This window comes from Gobio gobio, assembly GCF_949357685.1.
Source record: "Gobio gobio genome assembly, chromosome: 2".
NCBI classification, from domain to species: Eukaryota; Metazoa; Chordata; class Actinopteri; order Cypriniformes; family Gobionidae; genus Gobio; species Gobio gobio.
The window spans coordinates 38,831,072-38,851,752 of NC_137098.1; the positions used below are offsets into that span (position 1 = coordinate 38,831,072).

Consider the following 20,681-nt stretch of genomic DNA (forward strand, 5'->3'; position numbering starts at 1 on the left):
ACTAAGTGGATTATAATAAATACTTTTTTTTCAAATGTAATATATTTTTCTCCTGGTCCTCATTTTAAATAGGTCATAAAAAATATCAATAATTATCGATATCGACCAATATGAAAAACTTATATCGTGGGACAGTTTTCAGCCATATTGCTCAGCCCTAGTCACGTGCTTTGCACTGAAGTATTGAAACTGTTAGAAAAGGGAGCTGTGGTTTCCCCAGCGATACGCGAGTCAGGCTTTTACAGTTGCTACTTCCTCGTTCCGAAAAAGGATGGCGGTCTCAGACCCATACTAGACCTCAGACATCTTGACAAAGCACTTATGATGCGCTCGTTCAGAATGTTGAATGTCCTTAAAATTAACAGACTTTTAATTTTTGTGAAAGGCTTTTAACAGACCAATGGCCATCTAAAGCGCTTTACACATTGCCTCACATTCACCCATTCACACACCGACGGCGGAACCGGGGATCGAACCACCAACCTTCCGGTTTGTAGACAACCTACATGAACCACTGAGCCACTGCTGCCCCTTAAAAGGTGTTCACACAGTAGGGGAGGAGACAATTCTAAACAAAGCAATGACCAATCAGTAGTTCTAATCCAATCAGTATAACAGTGCCATTCAAATGCATAGATTATAATTCAATCACTCAGGGGCTCCAAGAGCCATTACAGACAAATGGTATTCATTTTACTTACAATGAAGAGAAACAGGAACTGGCCTGAAAACTTTGAATAGCAGACTAATTAAATGCTAAATACAATGTATTTTGAACATATTCTTAAATTTGTAATCCCACAGTTCCCCCTTTGAGAGTTCTAATAACTCTCACATAATACAAATTTAAACCTTCATCAGTCCATTCTGTAGCTTATGTTTGTTAGCATAAGCCCCATCTTCTAGTCATGTAACTTGGAAAAAGTTACAGGCACATATCACTTGCTCTGTGTTGATTGTCTGTAGTGACAAATGACATGCTGACACAGAAACACACATGCCACTAGGGTCCGTGTACTTCTTACGGGTAATGTTCTTTTGTGGTCGGAACAGTCCTTGTGAGTCATTTGTTGACCTAACAGTTATCCAAGCATGGGGTGGAGAGAACATAAACCAGGGTGCACCTGCCATTGAATTGGCTGGGTAGAATGTTTTAGACAGAAGTTCCTCCCATCATGTGCCACCCATGGGATTCCTGCTCTGACTGAAGGCGGGTGTGGCATGCAGACGTTCTTTCCAGCAAACAAGTCTTTCTTGACATATTCATCAGCTCTAAGAATATGTTGTTTCTGGAGTCTACACTTTGTGCGATGTCCATGATGATTAGTAGCAAGGCAATCTTGATCATGTTGATGTATGATTGAAGTTTCCGCAGGTGATTCTCTGCGTTGTTTTTTGTTTTGTTTCTTTTTTTCTTAGTAACAGTTGACTCAGTAGTGGGTCTAGTTGTCCTTTAGAGGTTGTGGCTTCATACGCAGATGAGAAGGTATGTGCATATGGGTCTGGGGACAGCCTTCAAGTGGTATCTGCACAGAGTAAGAAAGAAAACAAAAGACAACAGAGCAGTATTTGTTCTAAAATACAGTAAACATTAGGGTTGTCTCATCTGTTCAATCTGAGTCTGCTATTGTTGTTTCTTCCTGCCCTATTTCTTAATTCCTGCGACACCTAAAGAACAGTGAGGTAAGGATGGACTAGTGTGGGAAGGCCTATGAGGGAATCTTCACCGCAGGTTTGGCCCCCGATGCCTGTTGCATTCGGTTCTTTCCTGGGCTCCTCACTGATCCGTGTGTCCTATCCTATCCCTGTTGGTGGGGGAACAACTTTACAGTGTGACACATGAGTCCAGGTTTTCCTTCCCTGACACAACACTGCAGCTGCTGTAATGTTACCTTCAATCACTTGAGCTGAACCATCAACAAACAACTCCAATTCTGTATTCTCAATGGGAGTTTCTGCTATTTCATTCGTGGCTGCGTATGTAAGCGTAACACAATCGTGAGTCATTTCATCCTCCAAAACTTCAGTCATTGCAGACATCATACATGAGGATGGGTTCGTGACTGGTGCACTCTGTAAAACAATGTTCGGGGCTGTAATGCTACCTTTCACAAAAATTCTCTTGTCATTGTGATGGATCACAGGGGAAAGGTAGCTCCTCACGGCCCCAACACTTAGTTTTTTTCTTGTTCTTTTTGTGCTCTTAGAAGAGCCTGAGTAAGCTGTCCTAAAGTTTCAGTGTACCCTGTCTGAACTACTTCAGAGTTGTAGGCGGGCTGAGAAGGAACAGAATAATGCACAGTATTTTGTTTACTATCTCGCAACTTCTTCCAACACTCTTTATCCCAGTGCCCTGATTTTTCACAGTAGTTACATTTGCCTTCTCTCTTAGGCCATCTGTTGTCTGGATTCCTTGTGCTGCTACTCTCACTTTTGCCTTAACATCAGCATCCCTTTCCCATGTAGCTAACCTTTCTAGGTTACTTCTGAGGGTTTTGTTAGACCAAGTAAGATCAGGGAATGGCAATGCTTTTCTGTACTCGGCTAAAAGGCCATCTGACCAGACGCGAACAAAAGCTCCCTGGTCATTCAGAATCATCAACTATTCACTGTAGGTTACAGCTGACTGACAAAACCTTTCAGTGAATTCACTCACAGTTTCTTCTTTCCTTTGCACACAGTTAGTGATTTTGGACCAGTCTATTTTGGGTCCCATGATATTCTTTAGAATTTTCAAAACATCTTCTCTCAAATCGCCTTTACTGGCATGTTGTAGTTCAGAAGTAACAGCAGACTCAAAACTTTTGAATTCAGATTCAGTTAGAATCTGTGACATTAGCTGTGTGACTTCTGTTAACGACATGTCGTAGAGACGCATTTTGCATAACAATGTCCTTCTAAATTCAGAAAAATGTGTACATGCTGAGGGTAAGCTCTGGGATAATCTTTCTATATCTCTAGGCCCTAGCAATTTGGCAGTTTGAACTTGGACAACAGAATTAGCAGGAATACTTTCAATTACCTAAATTCCTGACCTTCTCCTAGTGCCACATACTTTGACTGAATCAACAGGCACATCAGATACTGATTGAATGGCTACATCTGTTTCAAAGAAAGCTTGCAAGTCAGGATAAACGTTATCAGGCTGACTAGCTTCATTCACATCAGTTTTCTCTGCAGCTTTGTTGCGGTTCAATTTCTTAGTCAAAGATGCTACTCTAGCACAGAGCTCTTTGTTCTGTTTCTCTAGCTCCGAGATATGCTGAGACTGTTGTCTAGCTAGCGCTAAACCAAATTCTCTTTGACAACAAATAATGCCTTTCACATTTTTCTTGCGAATACATGATCCTAAAACTTTTTTACACTCATCAATCGACCAAGTCTTGTCTGGATATTTCTGCGTTAGTTCTTGCCTAACTTTCTCTGTGACAATTAAAGTCGTCGTGAAACGGAAGTTGATCTTTTTCTCCTCATTGTGAAGTATATCCGAGTGAAATGGCTTCTGAAATTAGAAAAAATGTAGGACGAGGCTTGATTTCATCCTTCGGGAATTGATTGGATCTTTGGAAGTTGGATGTTGCTAAGAAAATGGAGGCAGATTTGAATGCCAGTTTGCACTCTGAAAAAGATTGAAAAACTCAATCTATCTCTTAAATACATTTATTTTCTCTCTAAATCTTTTCTACATATGTTACTGAGCATATTTCCTCACTTTTCGCTGGTTTATGCTACAGATTTCACTAATTTTAAGCCTTTTATGGCTTTATTTCTGTAAAACTTTTTTCTCAGCTCTCCCTTATAAGGGAGACGTTGCTTCCTGTTATCACGTGAGCAAACACACCAACAAGAAAAACGCGAAACTGGAGCAGGGAGGAAACGCTGAGTTTAATCTCGGAATATTAAAAAAATCTTAAATAACATTTTTATATTATATGAGTATTAAAAAATATTCTAATGTAATGCTAAAAGAAGTGTTGTGCCTCTAATAAGTGCTTTCAATCTTCTTTTTGGTTTAAATGGTAGGCGGAAAATACTGGAGGTTTGCCACAGAGTTGTCCCACCACCTACAACGCAACCGAGTGCTGTTTGAAGCGGCTCCATGCTTGCAAAACGCGCCAAAAACTACTTTTAAACAGTAAATGACGGAGTTTTACCGTACACTTTTACAGCGGGTCTATTCAAACGGGATTAGTATTACCCGAGGTAATTTTTCCGGACCTTTTTACAGAAGGTAAAAGTCTCCGTAATCTTTAATGACATTGTCCATAATGATTACCGAGATGGCACATTCGGACGGGACTAAAATCACAGAGAACCTCTGGTAATAATTACTTTACCCCCACCTCCCCATGTTAAACTAATCCCGTCCGAATAGGGCTTTTGAGGCCATGAAAGATCCCCCATTCAAACTGCTTCAGTCTGTGAGCTTGAAGCTCCTTTCACTAAAAACTGCTGGCACTGGTCAGTCAAGCGAGTTGGCGATGCACACTCTATGAGCGCTTCCTGTCTCGAGTTTGGGCCTAAAGGCTCCAGAGTCGTCCTCAAGCCAAGACATGGTTATATACCCAAAGTGCTCTCCACTCCGTTCAGTGCATAGGTTATTTCGCTATCAGCTCTTCCCTTGTCTCAAGATGAAAAAGATGTGAATCTGCTCTGCCCAATTAGGGCCTTAAGGCTTTATTTAGAGCGTTACGCAGCTTCTAGACAGTCGGAACAGCTCTTTGTTTGCTTTGGTGGCCGCACCAGAAGGTGCACGATCACAAAGCACGTCACGATGGGTAGTATACGCTATCTCGTTGGCTTATGAATCAAAAGGCCTCTGCTGCCCTATAGGCATCAGAGCTCATTCGACTCTGTCTGGTCTAGTTTTTTATCTATACCCCATATAACAAATGTTCACATTTGCATTACTTTATGGCACGATTTCTTTCTGGTCTGGGGTTTTATCTCAAACCCATAATAAGCTATGTGTAACAAGCATACTAATAGCATACTGTAATCACATTACATACTAAGACCCGACTCTGTCCGGTGTAGTTTGTCAAAATTCCATATAACAAATGTTTACACATTTCAATATTAATAAGGCCCGACTTTGTCTGGTCTAGTTCTTATTGGATTTATTACATAGGAATATTTTTTCTATTTTTACCCTTATATGAGGCTCACAATTGTCCGGTCTCACACTTTTTCTCTTTATGAGCCTCTGGCTCTCTCCCCAGGCCATATATATACAAAGTTTTCAAGCACGCACAGCGTTTTAAATTGGGTCCAATAGCATAAGCTAAACTTAAGAAATACGAGAGTACTCTCGAAAGGGGACGACTCGGTTACTAACGTAACCTCGTTTCCCTGAGAGAAGGGAAAGCGTATTGCGTAACCCGCCATGCTTTATGCTTAGATCAGTGGATCGCTTCAGCCGATTTAACCTGAATCCTATGGCGTAACATGGGCTTTTATAGCTTCAATATGCAAATTTAGGCGGTGTCTGACATGCTTTTGGGCGCGAAGCGACCCGATTGGTGCACTCCTCAGCCACCTTGCCATAGGTTTGTGCAATTGTCGCAGCACAGCCAATCAGCGTGCTAGTACGCTCTGCCTAGGTCTGCTGTGCAGTTGCACTGAGTTTTACATTATATAAAATTATAAGGTTAATTTTTGGCTTCATATTCTCGAGAAATATGATTACGCAATACTAGTTCCCTTCTCTCAGGGAACCGAGGTTATACTAGTAACCGAGTCGTTATGCACTTAATTACCCTTAAACATACCCAGGTATGTCACATAACCTGCTTTCTGGAATACCCCCCAGGACAAGTAAGTTAAGGATGGCACTTCATGTTTTGTGAATGTTTGCAAATTTGCTTTCTGAATGAGCTTTCTAGAATGCTGTAAGGCTAATATGACTAAAGTTACCATATCTGAATGTATTCACTGAGACTAGAGCTATGTTGTTCACCATCTGCGTAATTTATAAACGCACATTTATTATGCATTCAGGTGATGGACGTGACGTGTTACATTCCCACACGAGAGCTCATCGACTATTGTTGTATAGGAGGCTCCTATACAACAATACATGCTAGTCGATGGGTTGAATCAACGTCACATCCACTAACCATTCAGAAACGTGAACGTCCACGGTCCAGGTGCAGTCTAAAAGTTGCAACCTCTTCCTGAGGGGGCGGAGAGCAGCAGCTCATTTGCATTTAAAGGGACACACACAAACTTTTTCCTCACACCCAAATAGGGGCAAATTTGACAAGATATCAATTATCTGGGGGACATTTTGAGCTGAAACTTCACAGACACATTCTGGGGACACCAGAGATTTATATTACATCTTGTGAAAAGGGTCATAATATGTATATGTAATATGTATAATATGATGATAAAAATATCATTGAGTAGTCTGAACCATCCTACCATTCAGTAATATGCCAAATCTGTACATGTTTGGATAATTGTATTACTTTTATATTCATAGCAGAATCTATCTATCTATCTATCTATCTATCTATCTATCTATCTATCTATCTATCTATCTATCTATCTATCTATCTATCTATCTATCTATCTATCTATCTATCTATCTATCTATCTATCTATCTATCTATCTGTCTGTCTGTCTGTCTGTCTGTCTGTCTATTGCTGTTTGTCTTTCTGTCTGTCTGTCTATCCATCTATCTATCTATCTATCTATCTATCTATCTATCTATCTATCTATCTATCTATCTATCTATCTATCTGTCTGTCTGTCTGTCTGTCTGTCTGTCTGTCTGTCTGTCTGTCTGTCTGTCTGTATATCTATCTATCTATCTATCTATCTGTCTGTGTCTGTCTTTCTGTCTGTCTGTATATCTATCTATCTGTCTGTCTATCTATCTATCTGTCTGTGTCTGTCTATCTATCTATCTATCTATCTATCTATCTATCTATCTATCTATCTATCTATCTATCTATCTATCTATCTATCTATCTATCTATCTATCTATCTATCTGTCTGTCTGTCTGTGTGTGTGTCTGTCTGTCTGTCTGTCTGCCTATCTGTCTGTCTATCTATCTATCTATCTATCTATCTATCTATCTATCTATCTATCTATCTATCTATCTATCTATCTATCTATCTATCTATCTATCTATCTATCTATCTATCGGGGATGGTGTGTGTGTGTGTGTACAACGAGAGAGAGAGAGAGAGAGAGAGAGAGAGAGAGAGAGAGAGAGAGAGAGAGAGAGAGAGAGAGAGAGCTTGTTTTGATCCAGCAGCAGCAGCAGCGGCGGCGCACACACACACACACACGCGCTGCTGTGAACTCCGTGTGCCTCAAGTTTTACTCCCTTGAGTGCTTCCCGTGCACGTACACGTGTGTAGCTAGACAAAGGGTGCTGATGTGCGTTTTTTGTCCATGAGGAAAATGTGGATGAGGCCAGAGCGACCTGGGAAGTGAAGAGGCTTTTGTTTGGACAGCGATGTGTCCGTCGCGCTCGCATCTGTCGCACACTTGATCTGACCACACAAAATAAGAAGTGCTCGGGAGCTGCTCACCTGTGTGAACACGACGGACACGGAGGCATGTGCTGAGTTATCGTATCTGCATGGCTCGAGCGGGTTTATGAAGACATAACGGCTCCACGGACAGCTGCTGTAGGCCTCTCGCGACACCCGCACTCTCTAGACACGCTCATTCACCCACCAGGAGAAATGGGTCTAATTTTCGCCAAACTGTGGAGCTTCTTTTGTAATCAAGGTAAGAGGTGGTGTTCTGACTGGTTTGTGGCGAGTGTTTTTGACCGTTGTCCGCCTCGGGCTGAACTGAGCTAATGTTAATGCTAGTGAGCCCGATGCGTTGTGCTAATGTTAACCCATCAAAGCCATAGTCTTTCACTGACACGTTTACTTGTGCTTATCGTATATTTTAAACGGACCAGATCAAGGTGTCTTCACCTTGTATTTGAAACGGTTTGTTAGTCGGCCCGTTAACTTACCTTCTCTGGGTTAACTGTTAGCTCAAACACATTAGATTATCTAGTTAGTGGTGGAGGTAAAAGATGGGTCAGTTTTAAATGTCTTCTAAATGATCTGCACAGAAACTGAGTATTATCCACTTGTTGAACGATAACATGCTTTCTGAAGACTGTAGTAACACACGTAAAGCTTAAGAGAGAAAGTCTATGTTAGCTCAAACCCTACCCATTTCCCCCCCAAAGTACTGTTGTTGTAGCCTACATTGGTACAGTGATGTTATCACAATGCTACTGAATGAATACCATAAGGCAAGACACCACAGGTGAATATGGTAATAAAATTAACTAATCTATAAAATTCCCCTATTGATTAATCACAGTACATTCAGACAATAGTTTGTTTTACATTTTGTGAAGTGTGTTATGGAATATGTTAATTAATTATCTAATTAACACACATTTGCTTACATTTCCAGAACAGAAATCTGAACATTGGAAAGCCAGATTAAAAAAAATAATAATAATTTTGTTGTCATAGTTAGATTTCTACATATAGGAGTATTGGATATATTTTTTTATCACCCCATAGAAATTTAGAAAAAGTAACAATGTTATTTTAGTGGAGATTTATAGTGCAGTTCATTAAGAAAAAATAAATTAAACACTTTTTCTTTCCACTGGTCTGAAAGAAGACATGAACTTAGCCCAAAATTTTAATTGACCAGTGCATGAAAAAACGGTTTTGCCACAGTGGATTTGCCTAAAACTAGCCTGTGATGAAACTTCAGCTATTCTCCAGCTCTTGGCTATATTTCATGATTTTTTTTTTTTCCATTTCTTTTTTTCTTATAGAGTTTACAAGCAGGTTTTTATTTTTTGTACATCTGACATATGTTTGTCTTTACTGCTGCTGTGACAGATGCGTCTCTCATGATGTAGGTCCAGAGGACAGAGGGGTCAGATATCAGCTCCAACTTGTGCAGTGACAATAATAGCAACTGATTTGAATTAAAAATGCTTTTGTGTAGAGAAACAGACGCCACGAGCATCTGGCAAACAAAAGCAGCGTGAGGAAACCGTTTTCCTCTCCTATTGTTCGCCTGTTTCAGCAGTCAGTTCAGCCTGCCCAGAGAGATCCACCCCAGGACACACAATGATGGACATATGCACAGAAGCTACAGAGATTTTAAGTTGCATACTAGATTCTCTCCAAGTTACACTTATAACTGTATTTTACCTTGAATACATATTTTTTACAATTGTAAAGTTGAGCATTGATAAAGTGAGCAAACAACCGAAAGGTATTTCCTGGCTAATTTTTTGCAATTTTTTTATTTTTTATTTACAGTTTTATCCCATGACAAACATTCCTAACCAGATTGCTGTAATGTTAGACAGATATTTCTTTAACACTGGAATGGAATCTGTTGATATTGCGTACACTTTCAATAATTTCTGACACCAATTTATTTGCATTCATAGAAGTTTATACTTGATTTAATATGATTTCTTGTGTGTGCCAGATATGTTTATTACAAATGAACTAGCCTGTCTTAAATACCGGGGCTTGCTCTAGGTCCAAAAAGAGGTCCCAGGAGAAAGTAGGATAGCTCCTTGGCCTACTTCTCTAGACAGAAGGAATTCTGCCTGTTGGATTTGTAATCCCATTCTCTTTCCTAATTCCCTGGATTACTGTCCTGAAGAGGACCAGTCACTTCATTACACTGAGCGTTGCTATCTAATACACAAACATTCCTGCAGTTGTTAAGAAATATGACAATTCCTGCAATTCATTGTAAATATTCATCAGTCTATTAGAAGCACTTCTTAAATAAGGACCTATTGGTCTTGTAAATCATTAACTGCTGACTTTAATGTTCATAGGTTTTGTCCTTCGGCTAAAGCCTAGAGCAGTAGCACTAGTAGTCTTGCATTTAATTTGGCTAAATTTGTCCTTGAGTTTATGAAAAGGTCCACTAAAACCTGTGTGAGGCTTTAAATGTGTCATGAACTGGCTTTTTTATGTTTTTACACTGTTGTCTGAGGTCAACTAATGACGTTTGCGTGGTTTTTACACCCAAAAACATCATGATGAATAATGAATAGGCTATTTTCGACCCTGGTTTTGAGCCTCTCTCATGGAACGCTCTGTTTTTATGGCTGTGCCACAATGAAGACTTGGAAGTAAACACCCACTGCTATGATTGGATAAGCTTTGCATATTATAATGAGCTCCGTCTCCCCCGTGAGTACAACATTAGGGATTGTTTTGAAAGCGTGTGGGAAACGGCAACTGGAATATTTTGCCCACAACAGGGCTCGCAAAATGTCTTTATCAAACACACACACAAGCCTCACTGCAGAGTCAGACAAATCAGCATGATCAAAACTTCCGCGATTTGTATTTTTCCTTCAAATATCAAGTCAAGAGTGTCACCGGCCTGCCGACGGGCTTATGTTTTGGTAACCTGTCTGGACAACACATAGCCCTGGGACGTTGGGCTTTGCGAGCCCTGGCCCATACATGTTCTAGTCTGATCCTGAATCGGTTACACACGTACACATAATCAATAGATATCAAACAATCTGTAACCATGCAATACTATCACATATAAAAAAACATGTTTTACTCACATTAGTGTGTTGCTTCATTCCTTCATGCAAACTCATCCTGTCTGCAAATCCAGTCTCTTGTTTACAAATGAATCCGTGGTTAAATTAAGGAACAAACGTGCAATGTCTTCCCCACTGGATCTTCATTAAAAATAAAGTTCAACCACACATTCCTAATATTAGAATCCGAAGGAAGCTTATGCAGCTTATACAGTCTTCTTCCACAACCAGGCACAGCGGAATATCTTGCTATCTTCTGCATGTTTATTGCTCGGTAGCGCGGTCCGTTTAGCTTCACTAGTCGGTGGGCGGGGCTACAGAATTAGGCGTGCTTATTCTTATGTTGAGGCGGCGTTTCACTACACAATGATGTCAAGGTGTGGCATATTCTGAGATCTCTCATTTGCTGGGCCTGGTGTCAATAAAAGCCTTTCTTTGACTAACAAGGAAGTTTTCAGCTCCTAAACTTACAGGATATTCTTATATCATGATGAACTTTTATATATCAAAAGCTGAATGTAAAGTTGATCTCTCAATTCATGACCTCTTTAACTGTAGTCTTGAATTTTTTTGTTTTGTTTTTTTGGAGGCATACAGAAGTAAAATAGGGGTCGGTACTTCTAGAGGGGGTAATAGGCGTAAAATAGTCTCTCTGTTTCTTTGTGGGGCTGCCAGAGATGCCACGAGGTATCCAATCCTGCTTCCTGTAGTTCACATCAGAGTTTAAAGGTGAAACATATCAAACTCTGCCCTCTATCTCTCTCAGATACACACACTCACAGGCTGGCAGAATTTTCTCACCATGAGCTCTGATAAAGGATGGATCACTGGTTTATCTAATCACATCTTCCTCTGTTACGCAAGTGTGCTTCCAGTGTAGCTGAGCTGTGTGTTTGTATGGGATTGCTGGACCAATTATCTGGCAGTTACTAGAACAGAGAACAACAGAAAAAAATTGCTAGGAAAGAGCACTTGACTCAATGAACCCACTTTAATAATGGATTGTATTATTTTTTTACATTAATTCCTATCATTTATTGAGATTAATTTGTTTCATTTGAAGTTTGTTTATTAAGGTCTCTTAATATTAATTTGACCATTCTTTTAATCAGTAATACATTTTTTTCTGTTATGCAGAACACAAGGTGATTATTGTGGGGCTGGACAATGCTGGAAAGACCACTATACTTTATCAATTGTGAGTAATAGATATTTATTTACTTGATTAGAGTCTTTATTGCTATTTATTTATATTAGTAGAGAGTCTAATTCATAGAATAATAGAATGGAGTTTTTATTGCCACACGCCTGGGCCAGCCAAAATCGCTTTTTTAGGTTGTAAGACAGAGTGAGAATGAACATACATGAGACATAGCAATTTCTTTCATCGTATAATGTGCAGTATACAGTAAAACAATAGATTGAGATACGGACAGATAGGTAAAGGTTTCAATGTGGTAATTAATGTCAAGTATAGACTGCCGTTCCTGCTTTGCAGTTTGTTTTATCTGAACCTGTTTTGTTGTGCAGTTTAATGAATGAGGTGGTGCACACATCTCCTACGATTGGCAGCAATGTGGAAGAAATAGTGGTGAAGAAAACCCACTTCCTGATGTGGGATATCGGTGGTCAGGAGAGTCTCCGTTCTTCTTGGAACACATACTACTCCAACACTGAGGTAATGCACTTGCATACACTACACTGCTGGAGGCTGAACCCGTTTGGTCAGGGATAATTGGGCTAACAGAATTGAAAACCTTACACGAGGGGATTACATAATTGACTGTTTTTAAATGCTTGGCAGATGAAATTGAAACATATAAAGGTCCCATGGGTGATTTTACAGGGTGGTGTTGTCAGAAATTGTCAAGTCAACTTTATTCATATAGCACTTTATACAAAAAAAATGTAATGGTATTTGATTTCGGCTGTTGTTAAGCTGAAGTCCGTTAAGTGTTGAATTGTTAATGTGACTTTGCCAGTTGGAAGACAGAAAACAAATGTGTAGGCCACTGTCTATGATAAACAGAGCGAGGATGAATTTCCTGCATCTTGATTTAGGCCTGTTTTTGTATTCACAGAGACCTCATAGAGTAGACAGGAAATCATTGGCAGAGAAAGATGTAATGGCTTGGCAACATGAGTGTGACTTGAAGCCGCATCTCTTGTGCTCAAGCCTGCATTTATTTGAACTGTAAATACAATAATGTGAAAATGTTAAATGACTCTTTTCTATTTGAATTTATTGAAAAAATTTAATTTATTCCTGTGATGGCACGGTTTCAGTACTCCAGTCTTCAGTGTCGCATGATCCTTCAGAAATCATTATAATATGCTGATTTGGTGCTCAAGAATCATTTATTATTTTTTACATTGTTGATAACAGTTGGATATTGAATATTTTTGTGGAAACCTATACCTTTTTTTTTAGGATTCTTTAATTTATAGAATGTTCAAAAGACTTTAAATAGAAGTCTTTTGCAACATTATAAATGTATTCTTGTGGAATAAATTATTCATTTCTTAACCTTACTGATCACAAACTTTTGAACTGTAAGAGTGTATTTGCTTCGCCACATGTTCTATAATGTCGGTTCCCGCAACTCCCTATTTCAGTGGACAAACTGTCTTTTGGAAAAGTCTTGAATTATTGACGCATGTGAACTATTTTATGAACTAACAATGAACAATAATTTTACATATTTTGTCCATGTTATTTCATGCAGTCTTGATATCAAAAACCAACTTTTGACTATAATGTGCTCTGCTCATACAGATACATCTTTAAATGTGTTGTTAGTTACTGGGTGTAAAAATACCCATATATAGTAACAAAACTAACAACATGCACGGATGCAATAGCATTTTTATAGATAATATGGTGAGATGAACAGCTGTGTGTCCAGTGTGCTGTGATCAATAGTTTGGACAACAGTTGTGCTCAGCAGTAATTCCGCCAGACCTTAGCAGCTGTTGTCTAACTAAAGAGTTCAAAGTTCAGGGTTGCACAAAGAGGTTTGAATAGCGAGACCCCTGCCTTTCATTCAGAAAGTGTGCATATGAGATTTGTGGTGGGGCCCTGCTGTCAAGGTTTATTCAGGAGCACTCGCTCTTACACGTACACTGAGCAACAAACAACTCTGTGGCCTTGCTAAACTTAGAAACCACCTCTGAATGCAAGTGCAATAGTATGCTGCCTGATATCTGATGATAATGCTCTGTGTGTTTTCTCTGGTAGTTCATTATACTGGTAGTGGACAGTACCGACAGAGAGAGACTAGCCATTTCTAAAGAAGAGCTCTACAGAATGCTAGCGCACGAGGTAATGCTTTAACATTTACACCACACACATACAACTCTGGAGTATGAATATAACACCCCACTCTAGCCTGTTTTTCAGGGTTTTTTTCTTGTCATTCTCTCAGGATTTGCGCAAAGCTGCAGTGTTGATCTTTGCTAATAAGCAAGACATGAAGGGCTGTATGTCTGCAGCAGAGATTTCCAAATACCTGACCCTCAGCTCCATCAAGGATCATCCCTGGCACATCCAGTCCTGCTGTGCGCTCACCGGAGAAGGGTAAGAGCTGCAGTACCTCTAAATATTTACTATTCTAGCCTGTTTTTGTTGCTTGCCGTAATAGATTCATGTAAAAATGTATTAAAGGGTTACTTCAGTGATTACCATTAAGCTTTGTATCAGTAGAAACCCGGTAGTATATTCAAATGATGGTATTTTCCCCCCTCATATCCCCCTGAGACGAGAGAATTATGCATTTTATTTCTGGAAAAAATCCTCAGATGACGCAAATATCGTCATTTTGTGTCATCGGAGGATTTTTTGGCCAGAGGCTAAAAACTACAGCCAGTAGAAGGAGCTAGTTCTGCATGTTTTCGACCCGCCCACAGGGGTGGGATCTCACTCACTGAATGTAAAATGAGCACGGGCGCTCTGATCGGGCATTAATAACGGAGCGGTGCGGAGCAAAGTGAGTGTTTTTAACTTTTCAGTGAATTTCTATGAAAGTTTACTGCATTTGTCCCGTGACTTTCGTTTTGGCTCACTCACACTTTATTGAAAAGACACATTCAGTTTTTAATTGTAATGTTTATTCTCTAACTGAATTAAATTATTGTATTATTTATGAAGATCAAAACGACGGTGGGGGCGGTGTAGGGAGTGGCCTCGTAGGGCAGCGAAGCAAGTGCATTCTGGGAGTTGTTGTCTTTAATCCACATGAGACAAATACATTTTCTGTCTTTTCTCAGTCTAGAAGGCACCAAATTCAAAAATAATTTCACATTTCTACTACATAAATGACCCAGTTTAAATACACATTCATCTTCCCAGTGCTGAAGTACCCCTTTAACAAGTCAGCAAGTTAAAGTTAAATAATGTTTTACTCATGAATAAATAGGCTAATAATTGTTTTGAAAATCTTCAAAAGGATGCACACTGACAGGAGATCATATCAGTAGCCTAATAAATAGATTTGTTTTCTAAACCCTACCTCAGCTGATTTCATTGGTCAACTCAATCACGCAGTCACCTGTGATCAGCTGCAGGGCAGGGTTTGTGCTTGAAGGGTACATAACACACAGTTTCTCACAATCTCATATTAAGGTTGAGTACTTAGAGAGTAGTATAAGACCGATACAGATGTACCGCTGCTTCGTGTCGTGACCCGTGGTGTAAGACGGGTGAAGCACGTTGTTGGGCGCGCTCTTGCTCTCACTTTGGTTGATGTGCGTGCACTCTCTTCTGGGAGAAATGCCCATATTAGGAAATCTGCCCTTTATGGTGTCACACTGTCATAATTTAAAAAAAAATTCAGAAACTTATACGAACCCTTAAGTATTTGGCACAGAAATACTCAGTCATACATTCAACTCGTTTTTTTAAACTTTGGCCATGTTTAGCATGAGAATCCAACTCTTTAACTGTGTAAATAAGTCAGAATGCATGAGATGGCATTGGACATCCGCTTTAATTAGTTTGCGCTTATTAACACTCTGTGTCCCTTGTTTCTGTCCCTTGTTTTGTCAGACACTTTTGCCAGTAGATTAAATTAATCATGGCATAAATCTCTCTCCAGAAATATTGTCTCTCTCCAGATGAATCAGTATTATAGTTTGACTAATATTACACATATTTTTAAAGTCAAAACTAAACATGTGTTCTGAGTTTCTCACACCACAGATAAATGTGTTATTAACTACCCAGCCAAATTTGAATCATTAAAAAATCCACCAAGTACATAAAATAGCTTATCAAAAACTTAACAAAAATTCTCTGCTCTCAAACGCTGGGGGTGTGTCCGCTGTCGGCGCCGAAACCACGCCCACTTGCGGGAAAGCTGCAGTAGCACACAAGACAACAATCACTGATCACGACCGTCTATGATCACGACACACCAGGTGTCGGCGGGACGGGAGGACTAAGGCCGGGGCGGGTGATAGTCGGTTCTGCAGCGGATTATCAGTGAATCCCAGTTGTCTCCAGTGAAAGTTTGTAAAACGATCCGGTGTATTGTCACTGCAGACTCAGAGGCAGGCGTCAGTGGTTATCCTCAGCTCTCCATCAAGATGGCTGTTCACAAAATTAATCCACCTCTTCTTGATCATCGTGTTTGTTTTGTAAGCCGTTTTGTAAGTTGTAGACTATAGTAACTAACAGTACTGACAGTAACTCGCGATCGAGCGGGCAAACTGATGCGAATGCGCTCTAGTTATGATCGTGTTAGGGGAGGAGCCAGGCTCGGTGGCTCCAGTGCGTCATCGAGCCACCGTTTTAGCCCCGCCCAGAAAATCCTGAACACAGCAACGGTGAAAAACTGTTTAACGGTCTAACTTCTGAATTCAGTACTACAAAGTTCACAGTCTTTGTAATTTGTTTCGGCAATACATTTCTAACATTTATAATGTGTTTAGGAAAAAAAATCTCAGAATTGCCTTTACAGGGACTTTAAATTTGCAGTATCAATCAAAATTTGTCGATATATCATTGTTGATGCTTATTTCCTGTATTTTGACGTTGATATTATCTCTGCCATTATCTAACACTCACGTAATGTTACTTTTAAACGTATATTAACAGCACTGTTAAATGTAATCTATGGCAAATTAAAAAACTGAATATACATTTTACATACACTACATTGTAATTCTGAGATGCTTGTTGACTTGTAGCATTTTTAACTTAATTGTGTTTTTAGTTTTGAATTTTATAGGCAGTAGTTTAAAATGTTTATAGTGGTCTTTAATATGAAAATGTAAAAAAAAAAATCAGAATTTTCTTATTTGTGCATCCTTATTTACCACTTTGTGTGTGTTTGTTTCAGGCTGTGTCAGGGTTTAGAGTGGATGACCTCAAGGGCTGGGCTCAGATAGCCTCTGATTCTCCACGTTGGACTTATTGGCGGCGATTCCCGCCTCCTTCGGTGGCATTGCAGACTCGTGCTTTTGGCTGCTTATGTTTTATTTTAAATCTCAGAATTGACACATTGCAGCTGAACTTTCTGGACACCTACCTCAGCTGGGATTTAACGGTTATGTGAATCTGCTTTGACAGACCTGTCGATCAGTAATGTATCAGGAGCGACTGGTATATAGCAGAAGATATTCAAAGCCTGAAGTATTTCAACTTAGAGGTGTACTACAGTGCTGGTATGTGTTTGTGAGGAGGGACTTTGTTTTTAGCACTCTGGCATTGGTAAATATGTTCTTTGGATGGGTTTATTAAGCTAATCATGTTTGTTTTTCTTTAAATTTACTGGAAAGGAATTATTTGAATGGTCAATGTGTTACCTTTCAGATGGGGAATCTTTGGGTCAATTGTTGTCATTGGTCAACTGTGTTTTTGGCTAAACTTTTTGGGTATCAAGTGTTTAAAGTGCAATTGGTACCCACTATCACCACTACATATCATGAAAACACCTAAGCATATCAAATCACTTGGTACGCATTACCTCAAACATTAGTCACAGTAGAGGGTGCTGTTACTATTTCGAACGTGACCATTACAGCTTGAAACGTCATTTATGTGAGATGCAGTTAAAAGGACACCAGGTACGATCACCGCTGCAAAAGAAGAGCGTTTAAAATTTGGTGTTTACAATTTTTTGTTGATGTGGCACATTAGAATGCAGCAGCTGGATTTATTGTAATGCTTGTTACAGGTGTGTGTGCGCGCTTTGAATGTGAGAATGTCCAACCAACATCACTGCAGGGGAACTAGCATGTTTTTGTCTGTCTGTGTGTTTTTTAAGTAGCCATGCTCCTCGCTTGAGTGTGGTTATAGCATAAAGGTCATTCAGTTATTATAAGAAAATAATGTTCAAAAGTCAGTCAGTATTATTTTATTTTTTTCATCCCAGCTTTCAGGTGGTCTTCATAGGTCAACCAGCCATAATAGTTGTCTGTTGCTATACAAGTGATTTGCTGTTTTCAGGTTGTATGGTACATGAGCGCATGAGCACTAGTTTTTACATGTTGATTTTGCCAATATGCTTTTTGGTTCAAGCTGAAACTGTTCTGTGTGCTTTCACATTTTTCCATCATCTCTGTGCGCTGTTTTCAATTAAGGGAAACATGCAAGACTTTGATGCAGTGACTACAAATTGGTGCTCTCACTGACATTTTCCCTGCCAGCAGTGGAAATTTTTTGCATAATTATTATTATTGGCTGCTGATCTAGGCAAATCAATCCCATGGATATGGCCGTCTCTGTTTTGCAGGGGTTTTATATGGTGGCTCTTATCTGACTGTTGCGGATGTGCTGTTTAACTTTCATGCCACAATAGTACAATTTCACATGGAGTCTTCTCTGATGGAAGAAAAAAATTAATTTGGCTGTTATGACTATTGGCATAAAAGTCTTCATTGAGCAGATATATGTAAAATATTTTCTTTTCACAGTCTAAATCTGTATGTGTATCAGTGTCTGTTCATATGTATCATTACAAACACGAGTTTGTTGTATTATACCATGTTGAATGGAGGCTTTTGGACAAAACTATTTAAAAGTGGAAATGTGGCTTACTTGTCAGAATGGAGTGTAATATTCGGTTTCAACGCTGAAGTCCATTGGTCAAACCATGCAGTTCTCAGATGTGCCATTTCTGAATGAGCAGGTGAAATCTGTAGCAACTTTCCTAATTCTTATAGTTTTATAATAAACTTTTATTTTCAAATCTGATTTGTTATTGTTGCATTATTGGGTCATATTTTCCTTTTTTCTCTTAAATAAATAAATATATAAATAATTAATTTATTTGCATTGAGTTTTACTAAGTGAGTTTTTTTCATGTTATTAGAAGGAAATAAATATCCTCCATAACCTTGGATTAGTCTTGTGCCTCCATATGGAAATTGTTTATGCTTCCACTTTGACTATTTGCTTCTATTTGATGCTTTCAACTGTGAAAGGAACTTCTTCTGATGTAAATTGTCCATATGTTGAGGCAAAAAAAAACCTTGAGATAAAGGGGGCACTTTAATAAGCTAAATCAATGAATTACAGTTTTGTTATAGGGGGCCTTAGTCTTTCATTTATAGAACTGTAAGAGTGTAGACAGGAATGTAGGGCTGAGACTGGCACATGACCCAGGGCATACTTGGAGCCATCAGCTTTTATGTCTTATGGTGTATATTTATGTTTAATTCAGTCCCCATGAAGCTTCAAAGCTGCTGGAGTTCCCCATTTGCTTACCTGCTTGTTTTTATAAGACATTTTATAATGTATTTTTTAATTTGCGACTTCAACTTTGTAGTTATTTTATTGGCCATGTATAATTGACCTACATCATTTTACTGTGTGTTGTTGTATTTTTATTCCACCGATTTCAAAACACTGCATCATGAATCAGCGAGTCAAATCATGATTCGGATCGCGTGTCAAACCGCCAAACTGCTGAAATCACTTGACTTTGGCGATCCAAACCGCTGAATCGACTCACTGATTCATAACGCTTTGAAGCTTCATGATGCAGTGTTTTGAAATCGGTCATCACTATATAAGTCTTTTTTTATTTTTATTTTTTTTTGCGCACAAAAACTATTCTTGTCGATTCATAAAATTATTGTAGAACCACTGTAGTGAGATGGACTTTGTAACGACATCTTTAGTACCTTTTATAGGTCTTGAGAGTGTAAAAGTACATTGTGCCAATGGAGGTATTTCTGAGCCATCGGATTTCAACTAAAATATCTTCATTTCTGTTCCGAAGATGAACAAAGGTCTTACGGGTGTCGAACGACATGAGGGTAAGTAATTAATGACAGAATTTTCATTTTTGGGTGAACTAACACTTTAAATATTTTAAAATAATTTAAATTTAGTTATATTACAATTTTTTTCAATTGCTGAAACACTAAACCCCATTCTCCGAATCAAATGCTCTGTGGTCTAAACATATTTGTTAAATAAATCACTGTTTTGGCAAAACCCTAAACGAGTTCAGGTAGTTAGACACCTGTGACATATCAATAGCATTTGCAATTCTCGTGCATCATTTTTACAAAACACATTCTCATTCACTAAAACACATCTCTCACTGTGATGCACTTGTTGGGATAATCTATGTAGTGAAACTACATGTTTTACATGGTTTGAACCTTGAATACTCTGTTTCTGCACATGAGGGGGCGTTGTTGAGTCAGTGGAATAATTGCAAGGCTAGATTAAAGGGTTAGTTCACCCAAAAATGAAAATAATGTAATTTATTACTCACCCTCATTCCGTTCCACACCCGTTCATCTTCGGAACACAAATTAAGATATTTTTGTTGAAATCCGATGGCTCAGTGAGGCTTCCATAGGCAGCAATGAAATTTACACTTTCAAGATCCATTAATCTACTAAAAACATATTTAAATCAGTCCATGTGAGTACTGTGGTTCAATATTAACATTATAAAGCGATGAGAATATTTTTTGTGCGCCAAAAAAAAACTAAAAAACGACTTGTATAGTGATAACCGATTTCAAAACACTGCTTCATGAAGCAGAGAGTCAAATCATGATTTGGATCGCATGTCAAACCGCCAAACTGCTGCAATCACATGACTTTGGCGATCCAAACCTTGGCGATTCGATATGCTCCAA

At 38.9% G+C, this 20,681-nt stretch overlaps 1 protein-coding gene across 2 annotated transcripts; it reads left to right on the plus strand.

Annotated features, from left to right (window-relative positions):
* Positions 1 to 7,226: 7,226 nt before the first annotated feature.
* On the plus strand, positions 7,227 to 18,774 carry arl8 (ADP-ribosylation factor-like 8). 2 transcript variants are annotated; one of them, XM_079808467.1, is made up of 6 exons: positions 7,227 to 7,751; positions 11,719 to 11,779; positions 12,112 to 12,259; positions 13,820 to 13,903; positions 14,007 to 14,158; positions 16,920 to 18,774. In XM_079808467.1, the coding sequence occupies exons 1-6, from the start codon at positions 7,706 to 7,708 to the stop codon at positions 16,966 to 16,968; spliced, it is 540 nt and encodes a 179-aa protein (XP_079664593.1). In that variant the 5' UTR covers positions 7,227 to 7,705; the 3' UTR covers positions 16,969 to 18,774. The 2 variants fall into 2 exon arrangements, with proteins under 2 accessions (XP_079664593.1, XP_079664594.1); XM_079808468.1 differs by lacking the exon at positions 11,719 to 11,779 and having other exon boundaries at positions 7,239 to 7,751.
* Positions 18,775 to 20,681: the final 1,907 nt, after the last annotated feature.